This window comes from Suncus etruscus, chromosome 17 (genome assembly GCF_024139225.1).
Source record: "Suncus etruscus isolate mSunEtr1 chromosome 17, mSunEtr1.pri.cur, whole genome shotgun sequence".
Classification (NCBI taxonomy): domain Eukaryota; kingdom Metazoa; phylum Chordata; class Mammalia; order Eulipotyphla; family Soricidae; genus Suncus; species Suncus etruscus.
This window is the reverse complement of record NC_064864.1, coordinates 32,262,734-32,285,489: the sequence shown is the minus strand read 5'-3', so window position 1 is coordinate 32,285,489 and position 22,756 is coordinate 32,262,734. Positions and strand designations below refer to the sequence as shown.

The 22,756-nt window shown below is 39.2% G+C and overlaps 1 protein-coding gene across 1 annotated transcript in view; it reads left to right on the top strand.

Moving 5' to 3' along the window:
- ERCC6 (ERCC excision repair 6, chromatin remodeling factor) overlaps positions 1-22,756 on the top strand; it is a 70,507-nt gene that overhangs the window by 34,608 nt on the left and 13,143 nt on the right. The window contains exons 8-12 of the mRNA XM_049790640.1: positions 3,892-4,027; positions 12,688-12,858; positions 14,960-15,136; positions 18,810-18,926; positions 21,525-21,620. Of these exons, the coding sequence (XP_049646597.1) occupies positions 3,892-4,027; positions 12,688-12,858; positions 14,960-15,136; positions 18,810-18,926; positions 21,525-21,620 (697 nt within the window). The remainder of the gene's footprint in view (positions 1-3,891; positions 4,028-12,687; positions 12,859-14,959; positions 15,137-18,809; positions 18,927-21,524; positions 21,621-22,756) is intronic.

Genomic DNA, 22,756 nt, shown 5'->3' with positions numbered 1-22,756 from the left:
CTAAAATAAAAATCATCCATGATCTGAGTTGGGACTCAGAAATAAACTCTTAGCATCTCAATATAATTTCTTTCTTGTAGGTTCAAGCTGCTTAAAAAGTAACATACATTTGAATGCTGATAATATATTGTTAGTATTAAGACATTTAGTAGGGGTCCTGTTAGGGGATGTCACAGAAATCAAGATTGTAGCCAAGGTGGGTGAAAGAGTTGATTTGCATGGACCTGGTAGCCCTGGCAACTTTTGGCCCTAAGAAAAGGATTCGCACCATTTTTATAAGTTCTAATAAGCAAGCAAGCAAATGTTCTTACACAAACTAACTTATAGCAAAGGTGATGTGGCCTTGAAGAATAGACACTTTTACACAAACTAAGTTACAACCAAAGCTGATGTGGCGGGCCTTGAGGAACAAAAAAAGTGTTATTTGCTAATCTATCTTGACACAGCTGCATCGACTTGACTTCAGCAGTTGTGTCTCCATTACTCATAAATTCTTATCAGCTGTTTTTACTACCCATTTTCTTGTTTCCTTCACAGTCTTAATTGGTATGAAGACACCAAGACTTAAACCATTTGGAGAGAAGGAGCCAATAAAGGCTCTAATTCTAATCAAGAAGCAAGGGCTGAAATACATAGGGTAGCCAATAATATAGAAAAAAAGAGTCAAGATGGGTCCAGGGAGATAGCTGAAGAACTAGACCTCATGTCTTACTGCTCAAGACCCTGAGTTTGATGCCTGACATCACTGGGTGTGACCGTGGTGATCGAGCACCACTGTGCCTAAGCAGCACCACATCACTTGACCAGAACACTGAATGCCAGGCCTTTCTTTCTCTGTGTAGCCAGGAGTGACTTCAGGCTCCCAAGCACTTCTGAGGAGACCCAACCCCTCTGGGGAAAAAATAAAAGGAAGGACAGGATGGAGATTAGGAGATCAGAGAAATATACCCTTTATAGAAGCTGAGAAGTGCAACAGGTAGAATTCTAAAAGTGTTGAGGCAAGTGTTGGGGTGGGAGAAGTGAACTGGAGAGATAGAGGATCAGAGGTCAGATCTGCCTATCTCCTAGATCAGGTGAAGGTACTTCAACTGTCTTACAGCTCAAGGGCCAGAAAGATAGCACAGTGGTAGGGTGTTTACCTTGCATGAGGCCAGTCTGGGGCCGACCCAGGTTCGATCCCAGGCATCCCATATGGTCCCCCGAGCCTGCCAGGAGCGATTTCTGAGTGCAGAGCCGTAGCGCTGCCCAATGTGGCCTAAAAACAAAATAAAACAAAATAAACAACAGTTCAAGAGATGAGGCTTTCAGATTTTTTATAAAGTGATTGAGCTAGAAAGTACCAGGCAAGGGTAGAGCATTAGCTGTGTTGATGGAGGGACAGAATGATTGAGAGGGATCTAGGGTGTAGATGGGACATGGACTGTATAGTTTAGATATGGTGGAGAAATAAGGGGTGGGGACAAGAATAAGATCTGGATTTCCAATCTGAACACCTATGAAATGGGTGCCAGGTGTATGCGTTGGCATTAGGAACCCTTAAAGAAGAGCAAGCTGGGGACGGGGTGACACTAGAGCAGCTCAGTGTAAAAGCAGTTAGACAAAGTCCAGGCATTTTGTACTTCTGGGCTGGAGACCTAGAGTTGGAGGAGTGAATGTATTTATTGATTTATTTATTTGGGTTTTGGGTCACACCCAGCAGCCCTCAGGAGTTACTCCTAGCTCTACGCTCAGAAATCGCTCCTGGCAGGCTCGGGAGACCATATGGGGTGCTGGAATTTGAACCACCGTCCTTCTGCATGCAAGGCAAACACCCTACCTCCATGATATCTCTCTGGCCCCGACTGAATGTATTTTTGAGAATTAATGGGAATACATAGGGAAAGTAAGTATGTGCTTCTAGCTTTAGATATTAAGTGTCCTTGTTGGACAGAAGGAGGGGAATGAGAGTTTGTGTCCATGAATGCTCCAGAATAAATGAGAGAGTGCATAAAGAGATAGTGGGTATGATCAGATACAGCACAAATGATGTTAGGAGCTCAGGTACTTTAATTTGTTCCTAAGACTCTCCTGTGTTATTAAGATCTTCCTGTGCTGTGGTGCAGCTGCCTAGCAGCCATTGTCTATTTGGTTTTTGTCAGAGTAGGCGAGACCAAGAGAGAAAACTTTTCCTTAACCTAGTGAGTCAGTCTTTCCTTAAATGGAGTGAACTAGTCCTGACAGGCCCAATAGTGGTTGAGTGATTGTCACCAGGGAGCACTGTATATCATCAGACTGTAGCTGAAACGTACTGCCCTCTTTTCTCTTTGTCATAGTGGTGGTCAGAGTCCACGTATGGAACTTGTTTGTGGGAAGGAAGAATGAATAACTATAAAACTGTTTCTGTTAGGAAGGAACAAGGGCAAAAGATGGATGTTGATATGGTGGCCATGAATAATTTCTTGGTTTTCCTATGTGTAAACCACATAGGTAAAATGTTGAAAATGATTCCATAATATTTTACTTAAAAAAAAAAACAAAATCAAAAAAACAGTTCAGGAGCCAGAGTAGCACAGCAGATGGGCCCAAGTTCAATCCTTGACATTCACAAATAGTCCTTTGAGCCTGCCAGGAGCGATTTCTGAGCACAGAGCCAGGAGTAACCCCTGAGTGTGGCCCCCAAACAAACAACAAAACAAAAAACTGCAGAGCGTTTTTTCCAGGGTTTAAAATATTTTTCAAGGCATTTTAATGATTTTATAATATTTCATTTTGAATAAATCCTGTAGTTGTCTTTAAGTATACTTTGTAGCTATTAGCTGGTTTGAGCTTCATCAGTCATCTTAATGCAATTCCCACTTTAAGGCAAGAAATTGAGGTTCAGAAGTGTTGAGTAATACACCTTTGGTGTGCAGAACTGAGATTCAGACTCTTAGCCATAGTGTTTCAGTAACATCCACTTTTCCACAGTGTGAAAGTTACTGCAATTTATTTATTGTATATAATTGTATTCACTTTGCAGAGTCTATGCTTGCCTGTTATAAGACTCATGTAGGTTTAGTGCTCACTTTCTAAGAGAACAGTATAGTTGAAGTGGGCCTTCCAGGACACTGGGATACCCTCCACTTCCTTTTGTATCAAATAGAGATAAAGTCGTGAAAGAGCAGGCTGTGGCAATCTGAAATCTAACTCTAGGTATTCCTCTGTCTCATTTGAACCTTGTGTCCTTCAGCACACCAATCTTTATTTCTCTCCTCCGTACTTTCTGGGGCTATATCATTGAAAATTCCGTGGGTAAAACTCTTAGTAGCTGAAAATTTGCACAGCGTATGTACTCTAAATTCACTGACTTTAAGTATGTGTTTATATATATGTATGTATATATACATGCGTGTGTATATGTGCAATTTTTACTACTATTTAGTGGAAGAGGAATGCAGATTTTTTTTATTTCATAATTTTGTTTGATTTTCTTCTACTTTGCTATCGGTGCTATTGTTTTTAAATAATTACATCCCTTAATTGTTGATTGAGGTGGTATATATTTTTGCTTAATAGGTTTTAATTGACCCTATAACTTTTTTTTTTTTTTTTCATTTTTTTGCCACACCCGGTGATGCGCAGAGGTTACTCCTGGCTTTACGCTCAGAAATTGCTCCTGGCTTGGGGGACCATATGGGACGCCAAGGGATTGAAATGCAGTCTGTCCTAGGTCAGCTGTGTTCAAGGCAAAAGCCCTACTGCTGCACCACCACTTCGGCCCCAAACCCTATAACTTCTTATCCAGAAAAATTGCAATAGATTTTTGTAACTAGCATTTTCTCTTTTGGAATTTTTTTTTTTTAATGTTTTCTGACAGTTATTCATATGCTGTGATTCATGGTTGTTTTTTCTTCTTGGATGTTTTGCCTGCAGGTACGAAGGGTTGGGCCCTACCATAATAGTCTGCCCAGCAACAGTGATGCATCAGTGGGTAAAGGAATTTCATACATGGTGGCCTCCTTTCAGAGTGGCAATTCTACATGAAACTGGTTCCTATGCCCACAAAAAGGTAACAAGTTGACTCCTAGTACCTGTTTGCTTTTTTTATTTGATCACCTTCCATTTACATATTTATTTTCTTTGATCTGCATTTGTCTCAGATGATCTTGCATTTCATTTTCATGCAAATAAATCAATGTTGTCCAGCTCAGGGAAGTGATGGGAATTGGGGAGATGCTGGTAGCCTCAATTAGCCTACTTTCTGCTCGTCAATTTAAAGAAGGTAGATTTTTCATGGGGGTGGGTGGGGGGAACACTGAGTTAACTTTTTTGTCTAAAAGTAGAGACCAAATAAGTTTGATAACCTTTGATTTAAACATATGTTTATTTAAGTCAGAGCTCTGTATTTTCAGGACGGTTATGAACATAGTTTTATCATTCTAATAGTCTATAGTAGTTTTGAGTGTTGTTTGTTTATTTCTTTGCTTTTTGGGCCAGACCTGACAGGGCTTACTCCTCACTCTGAGCTTAGGGATCACTTCTGGGTGAGCTCCAGGGGGTTATATGGAATGTGGGGATTGAACCCGGGTCTACTGCATGCAAGGCAAGAATCTTCTCATGTACTATTATTCCACCCCTGCCCAGTGCCCACTTTTTCCTTCCCTGTTTTCCTTCAAATTTCCCTTTTGTCTGAGATCATCAAGTGAACTTGTGCTGGATATGAATCAGAAGTTTCTTTAATTTGGTAGCTCAGATTTGGTGAGGTGGAATCTTATTTTACTTGCTTTTAAAACCAACTCTTCTTTTTCAATAACTTTAAATAATAAATAAAAGAAATAATAATTTAGGGTAAAGATATTTAAAAATATGGTGTTTATTTTTTTGGGGGGGTCACACTCGGCAGTGCTCAGGGGTTACTCCTGATTATGCTCAGAAATTGCTTCTGACAGGCTCGGGGGACCATATGGGATGTCGGAACTCAAACCACCGTCCTTCTGCATGCAAGGCAAACACCCTATCTCCATCCTATCTCTCTGGCTCTATGGTGATGTTTTTTTTTTTTTTTTAGCAGCATGAAATTCAATTTACATATTTTTCTAGTTAAACTAAAGTGTCACTATCTTGCCATGACTTTTTCAAAACATGTTGATATATTTTACTTCTGTTTTCTATTGACAGCTCTCTCTCCTCTTTTCTCACTCCTCTCTCTCCTCTCTGTCTCTCTGTGTCTGTCTCTCTCTCTCTTTCTCTCTCCCTCCATTCCTCCCTCTCTCTATACCCAGCAGTGCTCAGGATTTACTCCCTGCTCTATGCTCAAGGTCACTCCTAGCGGGCCTGGCACTACTTAGGATACCATGGATCAAACACAGGCCTGCCTCATGCAAGACAAGCTCTGGCTCTCTGTTGGTAGCTCTTAATGTTTGGTATTATAAAATCTGGTAGCAAGATCCATTAGGTGATTTATCTTTAAAATACAATGAAAAAATTATTTTATTTTAGAAATTAAATTAAAAAGTATAGTTAGGTATTTTATGATATGTTTTTGACTTGTTGAGATGATGTTTATAATATAGTATACCACATAAATAGCAGAAACATAAGTATTTAGACCATTGTCATCATGGCTGATCTGCAAAATCAAGTAAGTAGATCACCTGTGTACTACATTCTTGAGTAAATTCCTCGAAGTTTTACAACCTCCTCTATAAATCATTGCACCCTTATTTTTATAAAAAACGTTAAGTTTACTATTTGTTACCAAGAAGATGCTTTAGGTAATATGATTTAAAGAGACACAATGTCAATGAATTAATCTTAAAGCAAAATTTTAATAGGCAATTACTTTGTTCCAATATATATTTTTTAAGTTTTTAAAGACTATTTTAGTTTTTAAATTAAAGTAGTTTACAGTAGTAAGGAAGTCATTATTTTATAGTTACAGAATTACTACATCAATCCCTACAGTGTATTCCAGTTTCCTCATATTCACCATTTTCCCATAATTCCTATCTCTTCCCCATTAACCTCCTTAGTTTCCAGTTCTATTGATCATGACTCACGATTTGTTTCCTTTGGGGATTTCTTGATTCCTTACTTTGATCTTTATACTTCACATTTAATAAGATTATCTGGTATTTATCTTTTACTTTTTTTGGGGGGGGCATATCTCATGGCATGCTTAGGGCTTACTCCTCACTCTGCACTCAGAAATTATTCTTCACAAGCTGGGGGACCATAAAGGATGCCAGGGATCAACCCAGGTCTGTCGCATGCAAGACAAATGTCCTACACTCTGTGCTATTGCTCCAGCCCCTATCTTTTACATGCTGACTCACTTCACTCAGCACAGGTACCTTGCAGTTCCATCCAAATTGCAGCAAAGAACACAATTTTAACTTTTCCTTTAGCGGATACTGTTGATGGTAGGGTTTCATAGATACAACATTCCACCAACACACCCTATACCAGAGTATTCACCCTCAGCTCCCATCTCCCATCCCCTGACCATGGTAAACCAGTTCAGTAGACCAGTTAGCAGCTTTTTAAAAAAATATGCTCCTCTTTATCATTTTATTCCTTTGAAAACAAAATGTATATTTCACATATTCACCTGGATCCTGTCTTACCTATATTCCCTCCATATCAAATTTGTAGAACTAGTCTTCTGTAAATGAAATCCATTTATTCAGTAACAGAAACAGAATTTACCTGGTCATTTGGACAATCTTTATCGTTAAGACTTTCTTATTTAACTTGTTTAGAGAGCCAAGCTCTACATTGCACATAACTTATTTTTGTTTATAGTAAAGCTACCTTCTAAAAATGCTATATGCATATATATGCTTATTATTGTTCATAAGTTTTTAACTTAAATTTTAATATAAGCCATAGATTCATGTTTTTTTCTTTGACTCAACTCTGTTTCTTTTTTCATTAAAAATGTTCAGATATATAAAGATACAGTTTTGCATTTTCAAACCGTACCTCTGACTTAAAAAGTTAGTTTACTTGTTAGTTTTTAATATCCATTTATTATTTGTGTTAAGGATACACCAGACGTGTGCACAGGCTTTAATAGCGCTTCCTATATCAGAATTCTGGCTTCTAGATTCTAGCGCTATTGTGATATTTGATTCTTTTGTATCTATATGCACAGATCTTTGCCACAACTAGACGAATACATGCCTTTTGACTTAAAAATGGGGCCAGAGTGAAAGTAGAACAGGTAGAATGCTTGTCTTGCACATAGCTGACTCAGGTTTGATCCCTGTCATCCCAGATGATCCTTGAGCTCTCCAGGAGTGATCCCTGAGGACAGCACCAGGAGTAAGCTATGAGCACCTCTGGGTGTGCTGCCCCTATAAAAATGTGTGTTAGTTTATAAAATAGTTTTTCATTTAGGTTTCAGATACCCTGTTTATGCTGATCAGAACTCTAATCCAGCAGCTACTGTTTGATTTTCTTTTCATCTTTAACTGAGATTACATTTTTTTTTTATGGGAGAGCTTCCTTCACCTACTGGCTGTCCTAGCTAAATTAGAATAGTGAGTCTCTGCCATATAGAGGCATTTTGTGTTAGAAAATCCATAAAATTTCTCTTTTTAAATACTTAACTAGATGAAAATGCCAAAATTGTAATGATTTTTCATACGTGTTATTTTTATTTTCCCAGTGATATTTTGTTATTGTATAACATAAAATTCTGAAAATTTTCCATTGAGAGAGTGTGTTTCAAAACAATCAAACAATTTGTGAATGGAATGTATCTTTCTTAGTTGTCCCTAAATTGCTCTTTAGTTTCTTATTCTGTCATCTTTTTATTCTGTGCTATGTTGTTTTTAATCTCTTTGGTAGCACAATGTGAAATTATCAAATGTACAACCTTATTTAAAAAACATATGGCTACTATTTTCAGCAAAACAATCAAATCAGGGGCCGGAGAGATAGCATGGAGGCAGGGTGTTTGCCTTGCATGCAGAAGGATGGTGGTTCGAATCCCTGTATCCCATATGGTCCACCAAGCCTGCCAGGAGCGATTTCTGAGCGTAGAGCCAGTAGTAACCTCTGAGCACTGTCGAGTGTGACCCAAAAACCAAAACCAAAACCAAAAAGAACCCAAACAATCAAGTCAGACAAGAATATTTTCAGAGAGGTAGTTCAAGTGTAGAGCATATGCTTAGCACATACATGTTGCTGAATTTGATACTTAGTATTTCCAAGTGAGGCTTCTTACTTTTTTTCGTATAGGTAGTTTCAGGCTATTTAATCAGTTTCTCTTTATTTTTTGGTTGGGGACACACCTGGCAGTGCTGAGGTTACTCATGGATCTGCACTCAGGGATCACTCCTGGTGAGCTCAGGGTCAATATAGGCTGCCAGGTATTGAACCTGGATCTGCTGCATACAAGCTAAGATCCTTACCCACTATACTTGTGCTTCACCTTTCAGTTAATCTCTTTTAATCAGTGAATTCTTATCAGGCATCTATTTTCTTTTTCTTTTCTGTTTTAGCTTAGAAAACCTTGTGAGCTGCTTAGTCCTTATTTGATGAATATCTATAAATATAGCATTCCAAGAATTTGTTGTACTCAGCTTTTATAGAATAGATATGCTGTTTTAACGGACCTAAATGGTTAGCTGCTCTTTTAGAAAATAAAATATTTGAAAAAAAAGCAATTCAGAGTTACTTATCTCACAATGGAAGGTTGGAGGCAACTTCAGCACTTTGTTCCAAAAATGTTCAGGACCCAATTTTCAATTTTTTTAGGACATATGTAATGAGAAACTTCTTGCTTCTGTTATGAAATGTGTGCGACTTTATATCTCTCCTTACATTTTCCACTAGGCATAATTTAATCTTGCTGTGGAATGTTTTAGGTTTTGTCTCATTTCTCTTAGTTCATAGCACTGAGGGGTAAGAAAATTGCAATGGCATATATCTTGGCTTCTGTGATTGCCTGAACAGAGCTTGCATCTTTGATCTGACATTTTCTAATTTTGAGCTTTGGATAAGTTACAAAGCTTTTTGGAGCTTAGTTTGGTCTGTTGTAAGTGAATACTTGGTAATTTGGTGAAGATTTGGTAGGTTAATAAAATAAATAAAGAGCTATTGTATGTTTCCCTGTATATAATATGTACATAGGTAGTTCTTACTACTAAAGACAAGAAATATTGGAAAGACCTCTTTATCTCAGTACTTGAGAGAAATAAAATAATTCTCTGACACTTCTGAATGATTCAGTATTCAGATTTTCCCTGCTTTCTGAAAGGAGAATTTTCTTTTTTTTTTTTTTTTTGGTTTTTGGTTTTTGGGTCACACCCGGCGGTGCTCAGGGGTCACTCCTGGCTGTCTGCTCAGAAATAGCTCCTGGCAGGCACAGGGGACCATATGGGACACCGGGATTTGAACCAATCACCTTTAGTCCTGGATCGGCTGCTTGCAAGGCAAACGCCGCTGTGCTATCTCTCCGGGCCCTGAAAGGAGAATTTTCTAATTGGTATGTTTTGGGATGTAGGAATGCTAAGAAATATGGGGTCATACAGCTAGTATAGTGCATAATGTACTTGCCTTCTATATATCCAGCCCATGTTCAGCCCTGGCACCCCATATGATATGAGTGCATTGTTGTGTTGGCCAAAAAACAAGAACATCATATAAGTTCATGGTACTAACATTCCCAGCATCATATAAGTTTATGGTGCTAACATTCCCAGAGCTGAGAAAAAACATTAAATAATAGAAGTTTACTTTTAGATAGTGAGGGATCTGTCAATATATTTTGTCAATATATTCTAGGTGAAAGTTCAAAATGTTCCTGATCATTCATATCTAGACCTTTTACTCCTGGGATCTGATAATGACCCCCAAAGGAAACAGTAAAATGGAGTGTTGGAGTGTGGGGACACAGAGATGGTGGAGTCAGATGTGGTTCAAGGACAAACCACACAGACATGGCCCTCCAATGCAATGACCTGGAGATATTCTCTTAAAGGGCCTGATTCCTAAAACAGTAAAAAAAAAAAAAAAAAAAAAAAAGACTAGGCTTTCTTAAAAGGTGGGAGTGAGCAAAACCAAACCAAAAGTAGCAAAGGACCCCTTGATTCCCCCCAAACATCTAAAACGTTTATACCCATCCCAAGCGCACAAATGGTAATGCGAAGTGATGTAATTCCTATTAACCTCAGTGGTGGTTTATACACCTGATACAAGAAATGATAGATGCGGTGCTTGTTCTGTGAGGTAGATTGTGAAATTGTGTTGCTGGGGCCCCTTTTTTTCTTCATTGTCAGCACAAATCCTTGTTTATTAAAGATTTAGCTTGAAGGAAATTTTAATTAATTACAGGTGCAGTAAATCCTGCCTGGAAAGCTGCCGTGCTGTGTTTCCCGTGAATGGCCTTCATGTGCCTGTGCTCCACTCCACTCTCCCCACTGTCTGACAGTGTGATTTATGGCTGTTGTTTTCTACCAGTCCACTGTTTGCCCTCTAGGAGGGATTGGTCTCCTGAGCCTCCATAATAACAACAGCACTTTCACAGACATCTTTTAATGACAGCAGCCCTGCATTCAGTAAGTCAGGCTAATTGCAGATGTACCCTATTAATTGCAAAAACTAGGAGAGGTTACATATTTTACAAGCTTTTAATTTGAAACCGCCCGAGATAATTTGTCTTAAGTGTTTGGATAGAAACGTCCATAATATTCAACAATTCACCATTATTGAAACTCCAGTCTAGCAGTTATAGAGTCAGTGATTGAATCCGGTGAAAACAAATCATCTTAGTTGTGTTTTTACCCTGTGGCTGATAAGTGAAGGTTATATTTTCATTGGGGAGAATAAAATTTGTCTCTCACTCTTTCTACTGAAGTCTCTTTTTAATTCTTACTCATCCTCATATGTCTTTCTGGAGGTGGTAGTGTTCTGCTAGTAGGCTTTACTGTGTAAACTTCAGTCCTTACCGTGTAGAAGACATGGTCCTCCTTCCAGTGCTGTATGTTTGAGGGGCCCAGCATCTCCTTTGTTTGGTTTGGCAAAGTGGTGTCCAGAGTCCCTTCAGGATGATGTTTCTAGGAATGGCTGTAGAATAGGATGACTGGAGCGAGTCTTAGCAGTTAACCCTAAGGAGTTCATGGGGGCCTTGAACAAATGGGCCCATGTTTGTGGGGCTTAGCTGCCATGCAGCAGATGCTGTATACATGTGATTGGTAATTCAACTTTTGTGATATTTCATACCCCAGTTTTAGACTTCTTCATCTCTTTGTGCCTGAGCCCAGTCAGGTACGAAGCGTTCCCATGCTGCATTTTGCCATCATCCCATGCCCTGTCTGCTTTGTGACTTCCAGCCATCATTTCTCTCAAAGAGAGTTGGAATAGTTGCCTCCTTGCCTGGAATCTGGTTGTTTTAGAGTGAAGGTACTTATTGAAGTCAATTCTGATTTCTGAAAGTCTTAGGATGAGACAAATTAACTAAATATAGTGAAGCTGGGTATGTATGGATACCGACTTTGGGATTGGTGGCCTTTTTTACACTTCAGTCCTGACTTTACCGTCTCCAACTATGTGAAAAACTGATGTTTTATTTATTATCTCTCAGCCCTTACTTACCAGTAACACTTTGTAAACAGACTTCTATCCTCCCCCAGAGAGCTGTCCAGAGCACTCTGATGGTTTCTGAGCCAGGGAGCTCTGAACTCAAAGTACCAGCATACTAGAAAGTGACCTAGTGATACTTGTGATAGCACTGACTGCACAGACTGGCCACTACAGGCTGCCAGGGTGGAAGGAGAAATGGACTTGCAGTGATGACTCCTTGTTTGTTCCTGCTGATCTGAGGGCAGAGTTGATCATTCCTGACAGACTCAGCTGCTGATTTGAACCACTGGTGCTCTACTCTTTCCTCTTGGAACTCTGGGAAGGTCTTCCCTGTCCTTTCTGGCATTTTCAGTTTTAAAGAAAAAGATGTCTATAGAAAAGGTAACTGGTATTTTTTTCTTTGAAAGAAAGCCTTTTTCTGTTTTGTTCTGATTAGAAGCATTTCCTTCTACTTTAATTTGGGAACCCAGACATCTAGTAGGTTTATGTCTGGATAGATGTCTTGTCAGTGTTTCTGCCTCGTACTTAGGAAACGTTATATGATTCATATCTACTCAGTATCACAAGCATTTATTTTCTTTTGTCCTTTGTCATTCCTTCTGTAATTCACGCCACACATTCTTCTCTATTAGTCTTTCCATGTCTCCTTGACTTTATTCTCCTTTCTTGCTTTTGTTTAAAATCCTAATTTTTTTTGGGGGGGTGGAGCAATTGTACAATTTGTAGGGTGCTTGTCTTGCATGGAGCTGGCCTGGGTTTAATCCAAAGCACCCCATGTGATCACCTTTCAGAAGTGATCTCTGAGTACAAGAGCCAAGGATTACCCCTGAGCACTGCCAGATGTGGTTCAAAACAAAACAAAATACTAATTTTGCATCTAGCTTGATGTTTCAAGTTTTAATAAGAATGGCATAGAATATTTTGGAAAAATTAGAGTGCTTGTTCTGGTCTTTTTTTGAACTCAGCTGGCCTTAATTTAGCAGATGAATGAAACAACATACATTTTCATTGTTGATAAAAATGGTAACTGTAGGTAGTTATAAAACTGCTTTAGACCAGATCATGATGCAGAGATTGTCATTTTAACTGTTTTGCTTATCTTTTAATTTAACATTGGCTTCGTTATTATCATTTTAGGAGAAACTTGTTCGAGAAATTGTTCATTGTCAAGGAATTTTGATCACATCTTACTCCTATATCCGACTGATGCAGGATCACATCAGCCGGCACGACTGGCACTATGTGATCTTGGATGAAGGGCACAAAATTCGGAACCCCAATGCTGCTGTCACCCTTGCTTGCAAACAAGTAGGATCTCTTATAAGGGGGAACTTTTGAAGTGATAATGGTATTTCATTGAAAATAACTTCTGCTTTTTAGCAACACATGTATTGAATCTTGAAGCTTTCCTTGCATTGTTACACAAGGAATTTTGCCTTAGTGCATAAAAATCTCTATTTCTACCCTTAAACTTGTTTTGTTGTTGCTGGTTTTTTTTTTTTGGGGGGGGGGTTTACACTCAGCAGTGCTCAGGGCCTCTCTCTGGTTCTGCACTTAGGAATCACTCCTGGAAGGCTCTGGTGCCAGGAATTGAAATTGGGTCAGCTATGTGCAAGGCAAGTGCCCTAACCACTGTACCACTCCAGCTCCTGTTCTGTTTTTAATTCTAATTGTTTGCATTACTTAAGGAATTTTGTAGAACGTATATATTGGTTAGAATGTAACCAAATCTAATTCTGATCTATAGTATTTAATGAAACCATAAGGGGAAAAAAATTCTCATTTAAAAAATTTTTATGTCCACTCATCAGTTCTCAAGCACTTGGGTTGTTTCCAGATTCTGACTATTGTGAATAGTGCTGCAGTGAACATAAAAATGCAGAGAGCTTTTCTTCATTGTTTTTAGTCCCAGAGGGTATATTCTCAGTAGTGGTATTGCTGGGTCATATGGGAGCTAAATTTCTAGTTTTTTGAGGAATGTTCAAATTGTTTTCTAATAAGGCTGGACCAGTCTCCATTTCCACCAGTAGTGAATGAGAGTCCCTTTCTCCCCACATCCACAACAGCACTGGTTGTTCTTGTTCTTTGTGATGTGTTCAGTCTCTGTGGTGTGAGATGATATCTTGTTGTTTAGATTTACATTTCTCTCATGATTAATGATGTGAAACTTTTTTAAATGTGTCTTTTGGCCATCTGTATTTCTTCTTTGAGGAAGTTTCTATTCATCTCTTCTTCCCATTTTTGGATGCAGTTAGATTTTTTTTTTCCTGCTATGATCTATCAGTGTCTTATATATCTTATATATTAAACCCTTATCAGATCGATTTTAGGTAAATAGATTCTCCCATTCTGTGGGCATAGTACATCTACACAACAGAATACTATACAGCTGTTAGGAAAAATGAAGTCCTGAAATTTGGAAACTGATATACTGAGCAAAATGAGAGAGACAGAGACAGAGACAGAGAGATGTCTACCACAGAAGCAGTCAGAGAGAGAGAGAGAAAGAGAGAGATGTCTGCCACACAAGCAGGTGAAGGGAGGAAGAGAGGGCAAAAAGAGAAAAGAGACATTGGTGATGGGAAATGTATACTGGTGGAGAGTGTCATACATTGTATGACCGAACTCAATCATGAACAAATTTGCATCTTTTTTTGTGTGTGTGTGGGGCACACCCGATGATGGTCAGGGGTTACTCCTGGGTATGCACTCAAAAATAGCTCCTGGCTTGGGGGTCCATATGGGATGCCAGGGGATCAAACCATGGTCCGTCCTAGGTTAGTACATGTAAGGCAACTGCTTGGACATCCACTCTGGCCCCACAACTTTTTATCTTATGGTGATTCAATTAAAGAAATAATTTTAAAGGATTAAAATGACACAATATTGGGGCCGGCGAGGTGGCGCTAGAGGTAAGGTGTCTGCCTTGCAAGTGCTAGCCAAGGAAGGATCGCAGTTCAATCCCCTGGTGTCCCATATGGTCCCCTCAAGCCAGGGGCAATTTCTGAGCACTTAGCCAGGAGTAACCCCTGAGCATCAAACAGGTGTGGCCCCCAAAACCAAAAAATAAAAAAAGACACAATATCCTCATTTTAGAGAAGGCCAAAAAAGATACATAAATATGTTTATGAATCATATTATGAGGCTGGAGCACTTGCCTTGACCTAGCAGCCCTAGGTTTGATTCCTAATACTATTGGACCCTGAAATGCCCCTCTGGGAATAGCTCCTAAACACTGCCAGGTGTTTGACCCAAAGACCCTTAAGTAGGTAGGTAGGTAGGTAGGTAGGTAGGTAGGTAGGTAGGTAGGTAAATAGGGACAGGCTTGTAGGGAAGTGTTTTGCAGTAATGCTACTGATCTTCTGTTTAAACACAAATTTAATAAAAATCTCCTCTTAATACTCAACAGTTCCGCACACCCCATCGCATCATCTTATCTGGCTCACCAATGCAGAATAATCTTCGAGAGTTGTGGTCACTCTTTGACTTTATTTTCCCGGGAAAGCTTGGCACTCTGCCTGTGTTTATGGAGCAGTTCTCGGTCCCCATCACCATGGGGGGATACTCAAATGCTTCCCCTGTCCAGGTAAGATATTAAGGCAGCGAGCTCTGTCAGTATTTTAATATTTTTAATGTTTCTGTTAGAAACTGGATTTTGTAAGCCAATTCATTCATGATATATGAAAATTGCTGAGCTTATAACATGGTATCTGATAAAAAATGATAAAATCATTCTTGTTTATTAGGAGCCTATTTTTCCTCATTTTATAATCTTATAAAGTAATCAAAAGTCACCTAAAATTATTAAACACTACAAATTATTTTTGGATATTGGACTGGTGCACCTTACAGGGGCATCAAAACTCTAAGAGGTGAAACTAGGGAAGAAGGAGTTGTTTAGAGTAGACTTGAAGAGATTTGTTTTCTGTTATCCAGTTCTAAACAGATGTACAGAAAAGAGGGCCCTCTGGATTCAGACAGCATTATCAGCAGCCTCGTTGCATAAACATGGAAAGTGAAGAGACCAGAGGAGAGAGTTGGGGCTGCTGGAATTGGGGCTTGAAAGAGAAGGAGGTGCTTGGGCATGGGCAGGCCCCAAAGTGTGTCTGAGCAGGAGGCCTGAGTGAGAGGGAAGAAGACTGGCAGCAAGAGAGTCTGGAGACAGAATAAAGAAGCTGTGGTGGCCAACATAGTCAAAGAAGTGGGGAGTAGAGGGAATGAGTCTGGCATAGACCATCTCTTCTTGTGAATGGGTTCAAGTTAGGTGTTTTGGCATGAAGTGTTCTCTTTCTTAGCATTTGTTCCTTTAGCCTTAGTTGTGCTAACTGATTAGTGGTCTATGGTGCTCCTTGAAAAATTTCTATTTGTTTTTTATTGAATGAGGGGCCTAATCACTTCCTTAATAGTGTTTGGGACCACTAATAGTGTTTGGCGGACCAAGGTCCACCTCAATAATGCTCAGCTTGGGCTGCCACACAGGGTATGGATGCTTGGGCTGATAATAATTTTGCTACTCAGCCTGACAGAATGCTAGGATTCTTGAAGTGCTGTGGAATGAATGTGGGGTCTAAGGTTGTTTTCCAACCTTTGAGCTCTTTTTGGCCATTGCCAAATTTCTGAACTTATACTGTGGGATGATTTGGTAAATGAGGCTTTTCCTGAAGTCCATTTTGGGAGTTTGTGTATGATCTTGTTTTCAGTTTTACACTGAAAAGTCCTTGGGAGCAGAGGTGTTGTTTTTATTCACTCCCTTTTGATTAAGTCCATGATTGCCATAAACTATTGAATCCTGAGAAGATACTTTGTCAGCAGATGTTAATTTTGTCAGGCTGGTGTTAGAATGATGGGAGGTGGCTGGCACTCCAAACCTTGCCTTGAGTAGGGGAGGGTTTGGGAGGAAGGTGGTAAGTAAATTGATGATCTGGGTATAGGGTGGATATAGGACTGTGATTAGGGGAGATAAACCACATCAAAGCTGTGAGGATCAAAAAGAGACTTCCTGGGGGCTGAAATGACTGTGCTAGAACCTGCAGAGCTGAAAGTGGGGCAAAACCTTTACAGCTGAACATATGGACTGCTTTTTAGATTTGAATTTCACCTTTGGAGAAGATTTTAGAACTTGAAAGAACCCAGGAGTCATTTAGTTTGGCATTTCTCATTGGGACAGGAGGGGTGGAGGGAATCAGGGGTCCTCAAACTTTTTAAACAGGGGGCCAGTTCACTGTCCCTCAGACTATTGGAGGATCTGACTATAGTAAAAACAAAACTTATGAACGAATTCTTATGCACACTGCATATATCTTATTTCGCAATGAAGAAACAAAACAGATACAAATACAATATGTGGCCTGCGGGCCATAGTTTGAGGACCACTGAATGATCCCCAAAGGCCACCAGGATATTTCAAAGAAGTCACAAATGAATATTGTCTAAATGGGGAAGGAGTTCACAGCATGAGATTAGGAGCCAAATGGTAGGACAACGAAAGGAAACAAGGTTAGAAGGGGGCAGTGGTGGGATAAAACTTGAGGAACACTGATCTAGTTGAAAATCCTCTCATGTTAAAGGCTTTGGAAACTTGACATTTAATGACTAGCTTGCTAGTTAGGTTGAACTGGGGTCTAGTTACCACTCTTTCTTATCAGGAATGGCAGGTCATCATGGTTGTACTCAGCTCACTAGTCTACTGGTCTAGGGAAATGGGAATGGTAGGTGGACACAGGTGGATCCCCTATATGATTTTCCATAAAATAGTCTGAGTGGTAGATGGGTGTTGAGTTTGGACTTGATCATCGTCTTCAAGGTCATTTTTATCAATGTCTATGTGCTACATTGATGGGGCTTCCTATAAATAAAAGTTGTTGACTAGGTGAAATTTTTTGTTATCTTCTATTCCAAATTCTTTTTTAAAGAATATTTTTGTACATACATACACCCAAGTTAAACACAAGAACATGCTTAGAATAGACATGTATAAATACTTGAATAAGGGATACTTATAATCTTAAAAAATATTTTCGTGGGGCTGGAGCAGTGGCGCAGGGCATAAGGCATCTGCCTTGCGCGTGCACTAGCCTAGGATAGACTGCGGTTTGATCCCTCGGTGTCCCATATAGGTCCCTCAAGCCAAGGGTGATTTCTGAGCATCACCGGGTATGACTCAAAAACAAAAAAAAAATTTGGTTTTTTTGCTCAGGAGAGGTATAGAGTTTAGCTTAAGGCACTTGCCTTGCATGTAGCCAGCTCAGGTTTGATACCCAGCACTGTTCTCCAGTTCCTTGAGCACTATCAGGAGTGATCCAGAGCAAGCAAAAAGTATCACTGGGTATGGCCCCAAAATTCCACAAAATAAGTAAATAAATAAAAATGATTTCTTTTTACTATATTAGTTTTCTTTTATCATGATGTTTTCTATATTATATATTTCTATATTATATATTAATAAGCTCTTCTATTACTTATTTTGCAACTGTCTAAACATTTAAAATTTGGAAATTTTCTTGATCTATTAAATAGCAATTTACTAGGTGGTTACTCCAATTTAAATTTAAGTATCAATAATTTATTGAATTTTTTTTCTTTAAGTGAATTGCAGAGGGAGTGGTTCGTGCACTCTAGGTCTTTGTTTTTCTCTGTACAGCTAATCCCCATCTCATGTGGCTAAGCTCCATTACAGTACCATATGCTTTGTTTTAGGCTAAAGAGACCTTTCATTTCTGGGATCACAGGACTTTTCTTCAACTGACATTGAAGTCTCCAGTGGGCAGTAATCTCGGCTTATTATTTGGTTGCTCCCATTGCTCTAGCTTTCCCCCTGAGTTAAGTTTTGATCTGCAGTATGCAGAGTAGCAGTTTCTTTGTAGCTTTTAAAGAATACAAGATTAAAACAGAGATTCGTTTGAAAGCAGTTTTTTCCCTTGAGGGTGGTTGAGAACTGAGTAAATCTGTACTTTAGGGTTTAACTATAATAATAATTAAAGGAAAGTATATGAGAAGATGAAGGCACAATTTTACTAGTTCTTTTGCTGTTTGAGGACTTAATAAGATAAGTGTTTTCACTGATGATTTATGGAAGATGTCACCTCCTGAAGGGTATGAAGCTTTGCACTAATTTATTTCAGACCATTAGTCAAGCATATAAAATTTTGCACAACCATTGGTTTTCCTTAAATAACAAACATTGGACTCAATTGAGAGGTAAGAAAACAAGTGTATTCTATAAACCTGTAATAATTATTTGCCTTTGTCTTTTATCAAAGGTTAAAACTGCATATAAGTGTGCGTGTGTCTTAAGAGATACCATAAATCCATACCTACTTCGGAGAATGAAGTCGGATGTCAAAATGAGCCTTTCGTTGCCTGATAAAAATGAACAGGTCTGTAAATTCAGTAGTCACTACAACATACCTAAAACCCAGGTAGTGCCTGTCTGCTTTTCATATGTAGAGTTGGCCAAGCTGACAGATGACACGGTTGCTTTCCTCCCTCTGCTTTTTACTTTTTACCAGTGGCTGTCTGCCCACAATCTGTGAAAGTGTTCACCCAGATGGTGAGTAGGGGAGCCTGCTGTGGCATCTGCTTTTAGCTTTTAGTGGGATTCTTTTCTCATGAGTTCTTCCTCATCTGTAGACTTTGAGCTTTTCTTTTTAGCACATTTTCTCAGTCTACCTTTTTTAAACCTCTGCATTTTTTTCAGGCCCCAGTTTATTCATGCTTCACAATGTAATACGTAGATATGGATCGGATGCCTGACAGATGGCTGTGAAGGAAGCCAACTCTTACTGTCATGGAACTCATTCATTCTTGAGGGGAGATAGCCGTAAATAGATGGTAGGTGAGGCCAGAAGTACAGTACAGCGGATAGGACATTTGCATTATATGCAGCAGATTTGGGTTCATGCCCTGGAATTTTTGAAGCCCCAGTAGGAGTGATCCTGAGTGTTGTGCCTGAAGTAAGCCCCCAGACTGCACAGCGTGACCCCCAAACAACATAGTAACAAAGATGGCTGGCGGTGATAGTGCTGAGAAAACACTAGGAGAGGAGAGGGGAGGGGAATGTAAGATATGACCTTGCAGATAAATTGACATTTGAGCAGAGGCATTTGAGAAGGTTCGAGAGTTATAGGGGTTTTGGAGAAAGACAACATTCTAGGTGGATAGATGGGGAAGTGCAGTGGTACATGCAAAGTCTAGCAAGGAGGCCAGTGTGCCACTGTGGGCAGGAGCTAGAAGAGTGATCAAAAGGCAAATGTCAATGCTGGCAGGAGGTTAGGTTATAGAGGCTTGCTAGTTGTGATAAGCACTTTGGATTTTACTTTGACTGAGGAGGAAATTCATTGGAAGATATTAAGTAAAGAGGTGACACCATTTGACTCAGGTTTTAAAAGGATTATCCTTTTACATTCCACAGCTGTGTTCTCTTATCTTAATAGATGTGCCTACATCTTCTATTGGGTGTCTAAAAGGAAATGCATTATAGATGTGAGTGTAGAAACCTTAAAGTCAACTGGAGCTCTGGCTTCAAGGCTACTCTCCTTCCTCTACTTCTTACTCTACGTCTATCTTCCTTCTAAAACTCATCAGCAAATTTAGCCTCTGACATTAGCGTTTTCCTTTCAGGTCTCCCATTCATGCTGATTCTCAGACCACTGATCTCTGAGTGCTCTGTAAATCTCAATCTTGTCCAGGGCAATCAATCTGTAATAAAATGTTTATTTTTCCTTTTTCATTCTTCTGCTTTTCACTTCTGTTTTATGTCTTCATAAATTATAACAGATGGCATTTGACTGGTCTCCCCAACAATAAACTCTTCCCTCTTCTCTTCATTATTACACTTTGTAGCTGGGTTAATTTTCCTGAGATTCATCTTCCTACTCACATTCTTTCAGTGTTCTTCCCACCAAACACACTTATTTAGGTTATTTACACCAATTTCATTCACATTGGAATTTTAGAATGTCTCTTAATATATTCCATGCAATGGTTAAAAATAAGTCACTTTTCCCTCTAAAACATGCTACTTTTCTTTCCATTTTTATGATATTACCTGTCCCTGGAGGTTTATCCACTCTCACTCAACCCTCTCCACCCTTTCTCTCTATAAAAGGTCCCACTAGGCTCTCTACTGAGGTCTATAATATTGGACCTCCTCTGCCTATTTAAAATTCTGTATATCAACTAAAACGATGATTTGCAGACATGCTACACCTTGTGAAGAACTTATTCAGTTAACTTTGTGTTTGTAAGGGAAGTCTTTTCTCTGTTGCTTTAGTGAAAGAAGTGATTGAGAGACCCAAAGTCAGGGATCTTGATGGCATGGAGTGACTGGTACAACTAACTAGTCTAGGAATGAAGGGGTTGTTGTTGAGGTGATCTTGAGCTTCTTGGAACTCCAGGAAAAGGGGTCATATCAGGATAAGTTTGGATCCTAGATAGGTTTTCTAGAATGGACTGTGGGTAAGGAGCATGGTGAGGCCATTAAGCGTCTGGAAGCTTGAATGGTGAAAATTCTGTGTGCCTGGTCCTGTGCTTTTCTGCACTGGAGTTTGTCTTTAGGACAGTGAAGAACGCAGGCGGGAGATCTAAGAGATACCGAGATACCTGGGAGAGAGGGGTAGACTGAGTTCTTGGGTAGCTCAGAAATGTGGTGTCCTTTGGTTTTTAAGCAATACATTGTTAAAAGTACATATTATGCTTTTTTTTTTTTTTTTTTTGATTTTTTTGGGCCACACCCTGCTCAGGGGTTACTGGTGGCTAAGCACTCAGAAATTGCCCCTGGCTTGGGGGGGATCATATGGGATCAGGGGATGGAACGCGGTCCTTCCTTGGCTAGCGCTTGCAAGGCAGACACCTTACCTCTAGCGCCACCTCGCCAGCCCCATTATGCTTTTATTTATTAATAAAATTTATTGATGTTAATTTTATTTGTTAGATTAAAATAAATTACAATTTTTGTCTCCCTTTCTTCTCCCTAGGTCTTATTTTGCCGTCTTACAGATGAGCAACATAAAGTCTACCAGAATTTCATTGACTCCAAAGAAGTTTACAGAATCCTCAATGGAGAAATGCAGGTCAGCTAAATAGTAGAAGCTCTAGGAATGAATTATGGGGCCAAGGGAGGGAAGGAAGGAAGCCAGTACTCTGCAGGGATTCAGTGTTAGCATCTTTAAAACTTCTTAGTGCAGCCTTCACTTACTTTCCCCAAGTAAGAGAACACAGTACATTTCTTCTTTTTTTTTTTTTAATTATGAGAACAAAGATGCAAAGAAAGAGGACAAGGTAAATTTACAGTGGAAGGACAATCACCCATAACATAATTCTCAGAAGAAGTCCCCTTGCTGATATCTTAACTTTGAACTTTCAGCCAAAGAACATTAAGATAAATAAAACAGAATCCATGTACAATTACTTTGCCCCTCAAGTCCCCAGATTGTAACATATTATAATATTTTTTAACAGCACACAAGGTAATCTAAAGCCATAAAACTTACATAACTCCTTAAAATTAGAGGCATAGTATTTTTTACATTTCCATGTACATGCATATTAGCTTAAGTTAACCTCAAATTTTAAGTGGTTTTTTTTTAAGGATTAGAGTCAAAGGAGCACAGTAAAAACGGTGTTAGAGTGGCAATTGTTGTTTGCATAGGCCCACCAAAATATGAGGGGCATGGAAAGGAATAACCTTGGCCTAAATATAAAGAGACCCTACCACTGAAGTTTCCTGGCATAAGACCAACTCTAGGCTCCAGGCAAGTTAGATCGTCCAATCCAAGACATTGTCTATAGTGCCAACACACTTTTCACACAGTCTCTGTTGTTGGTCTCATGTTTCACACAGTACATTTCTATACGTTCCCTTTTAGTTTGGACACAATAAAGTGTTGTCTAGTAGAAGAACTCTAGAACAAAATCTGTGCTGTTGAATTCTGTAGGGGCATTGCAACCTATGCAATGCCTACACAAGAGGTTGGATTGTCAGGTCTTCCTATAAATAAAGACATTTTACATAATGACAGTGCATGGTATATGTGGGTAAATGCATGCTCAGAAAGCATATTTAACAGGTTTATAATATACTTTTAGTCTAAATACGTCACATAAACATTTCAACTTTCTTGTACTTCAGAGCTTCAAATCGAAATTATGTTATATTTATTTGGAGTATAAGACTTCATTATTTCGTGATTTCCTCATTGGAAGGAAG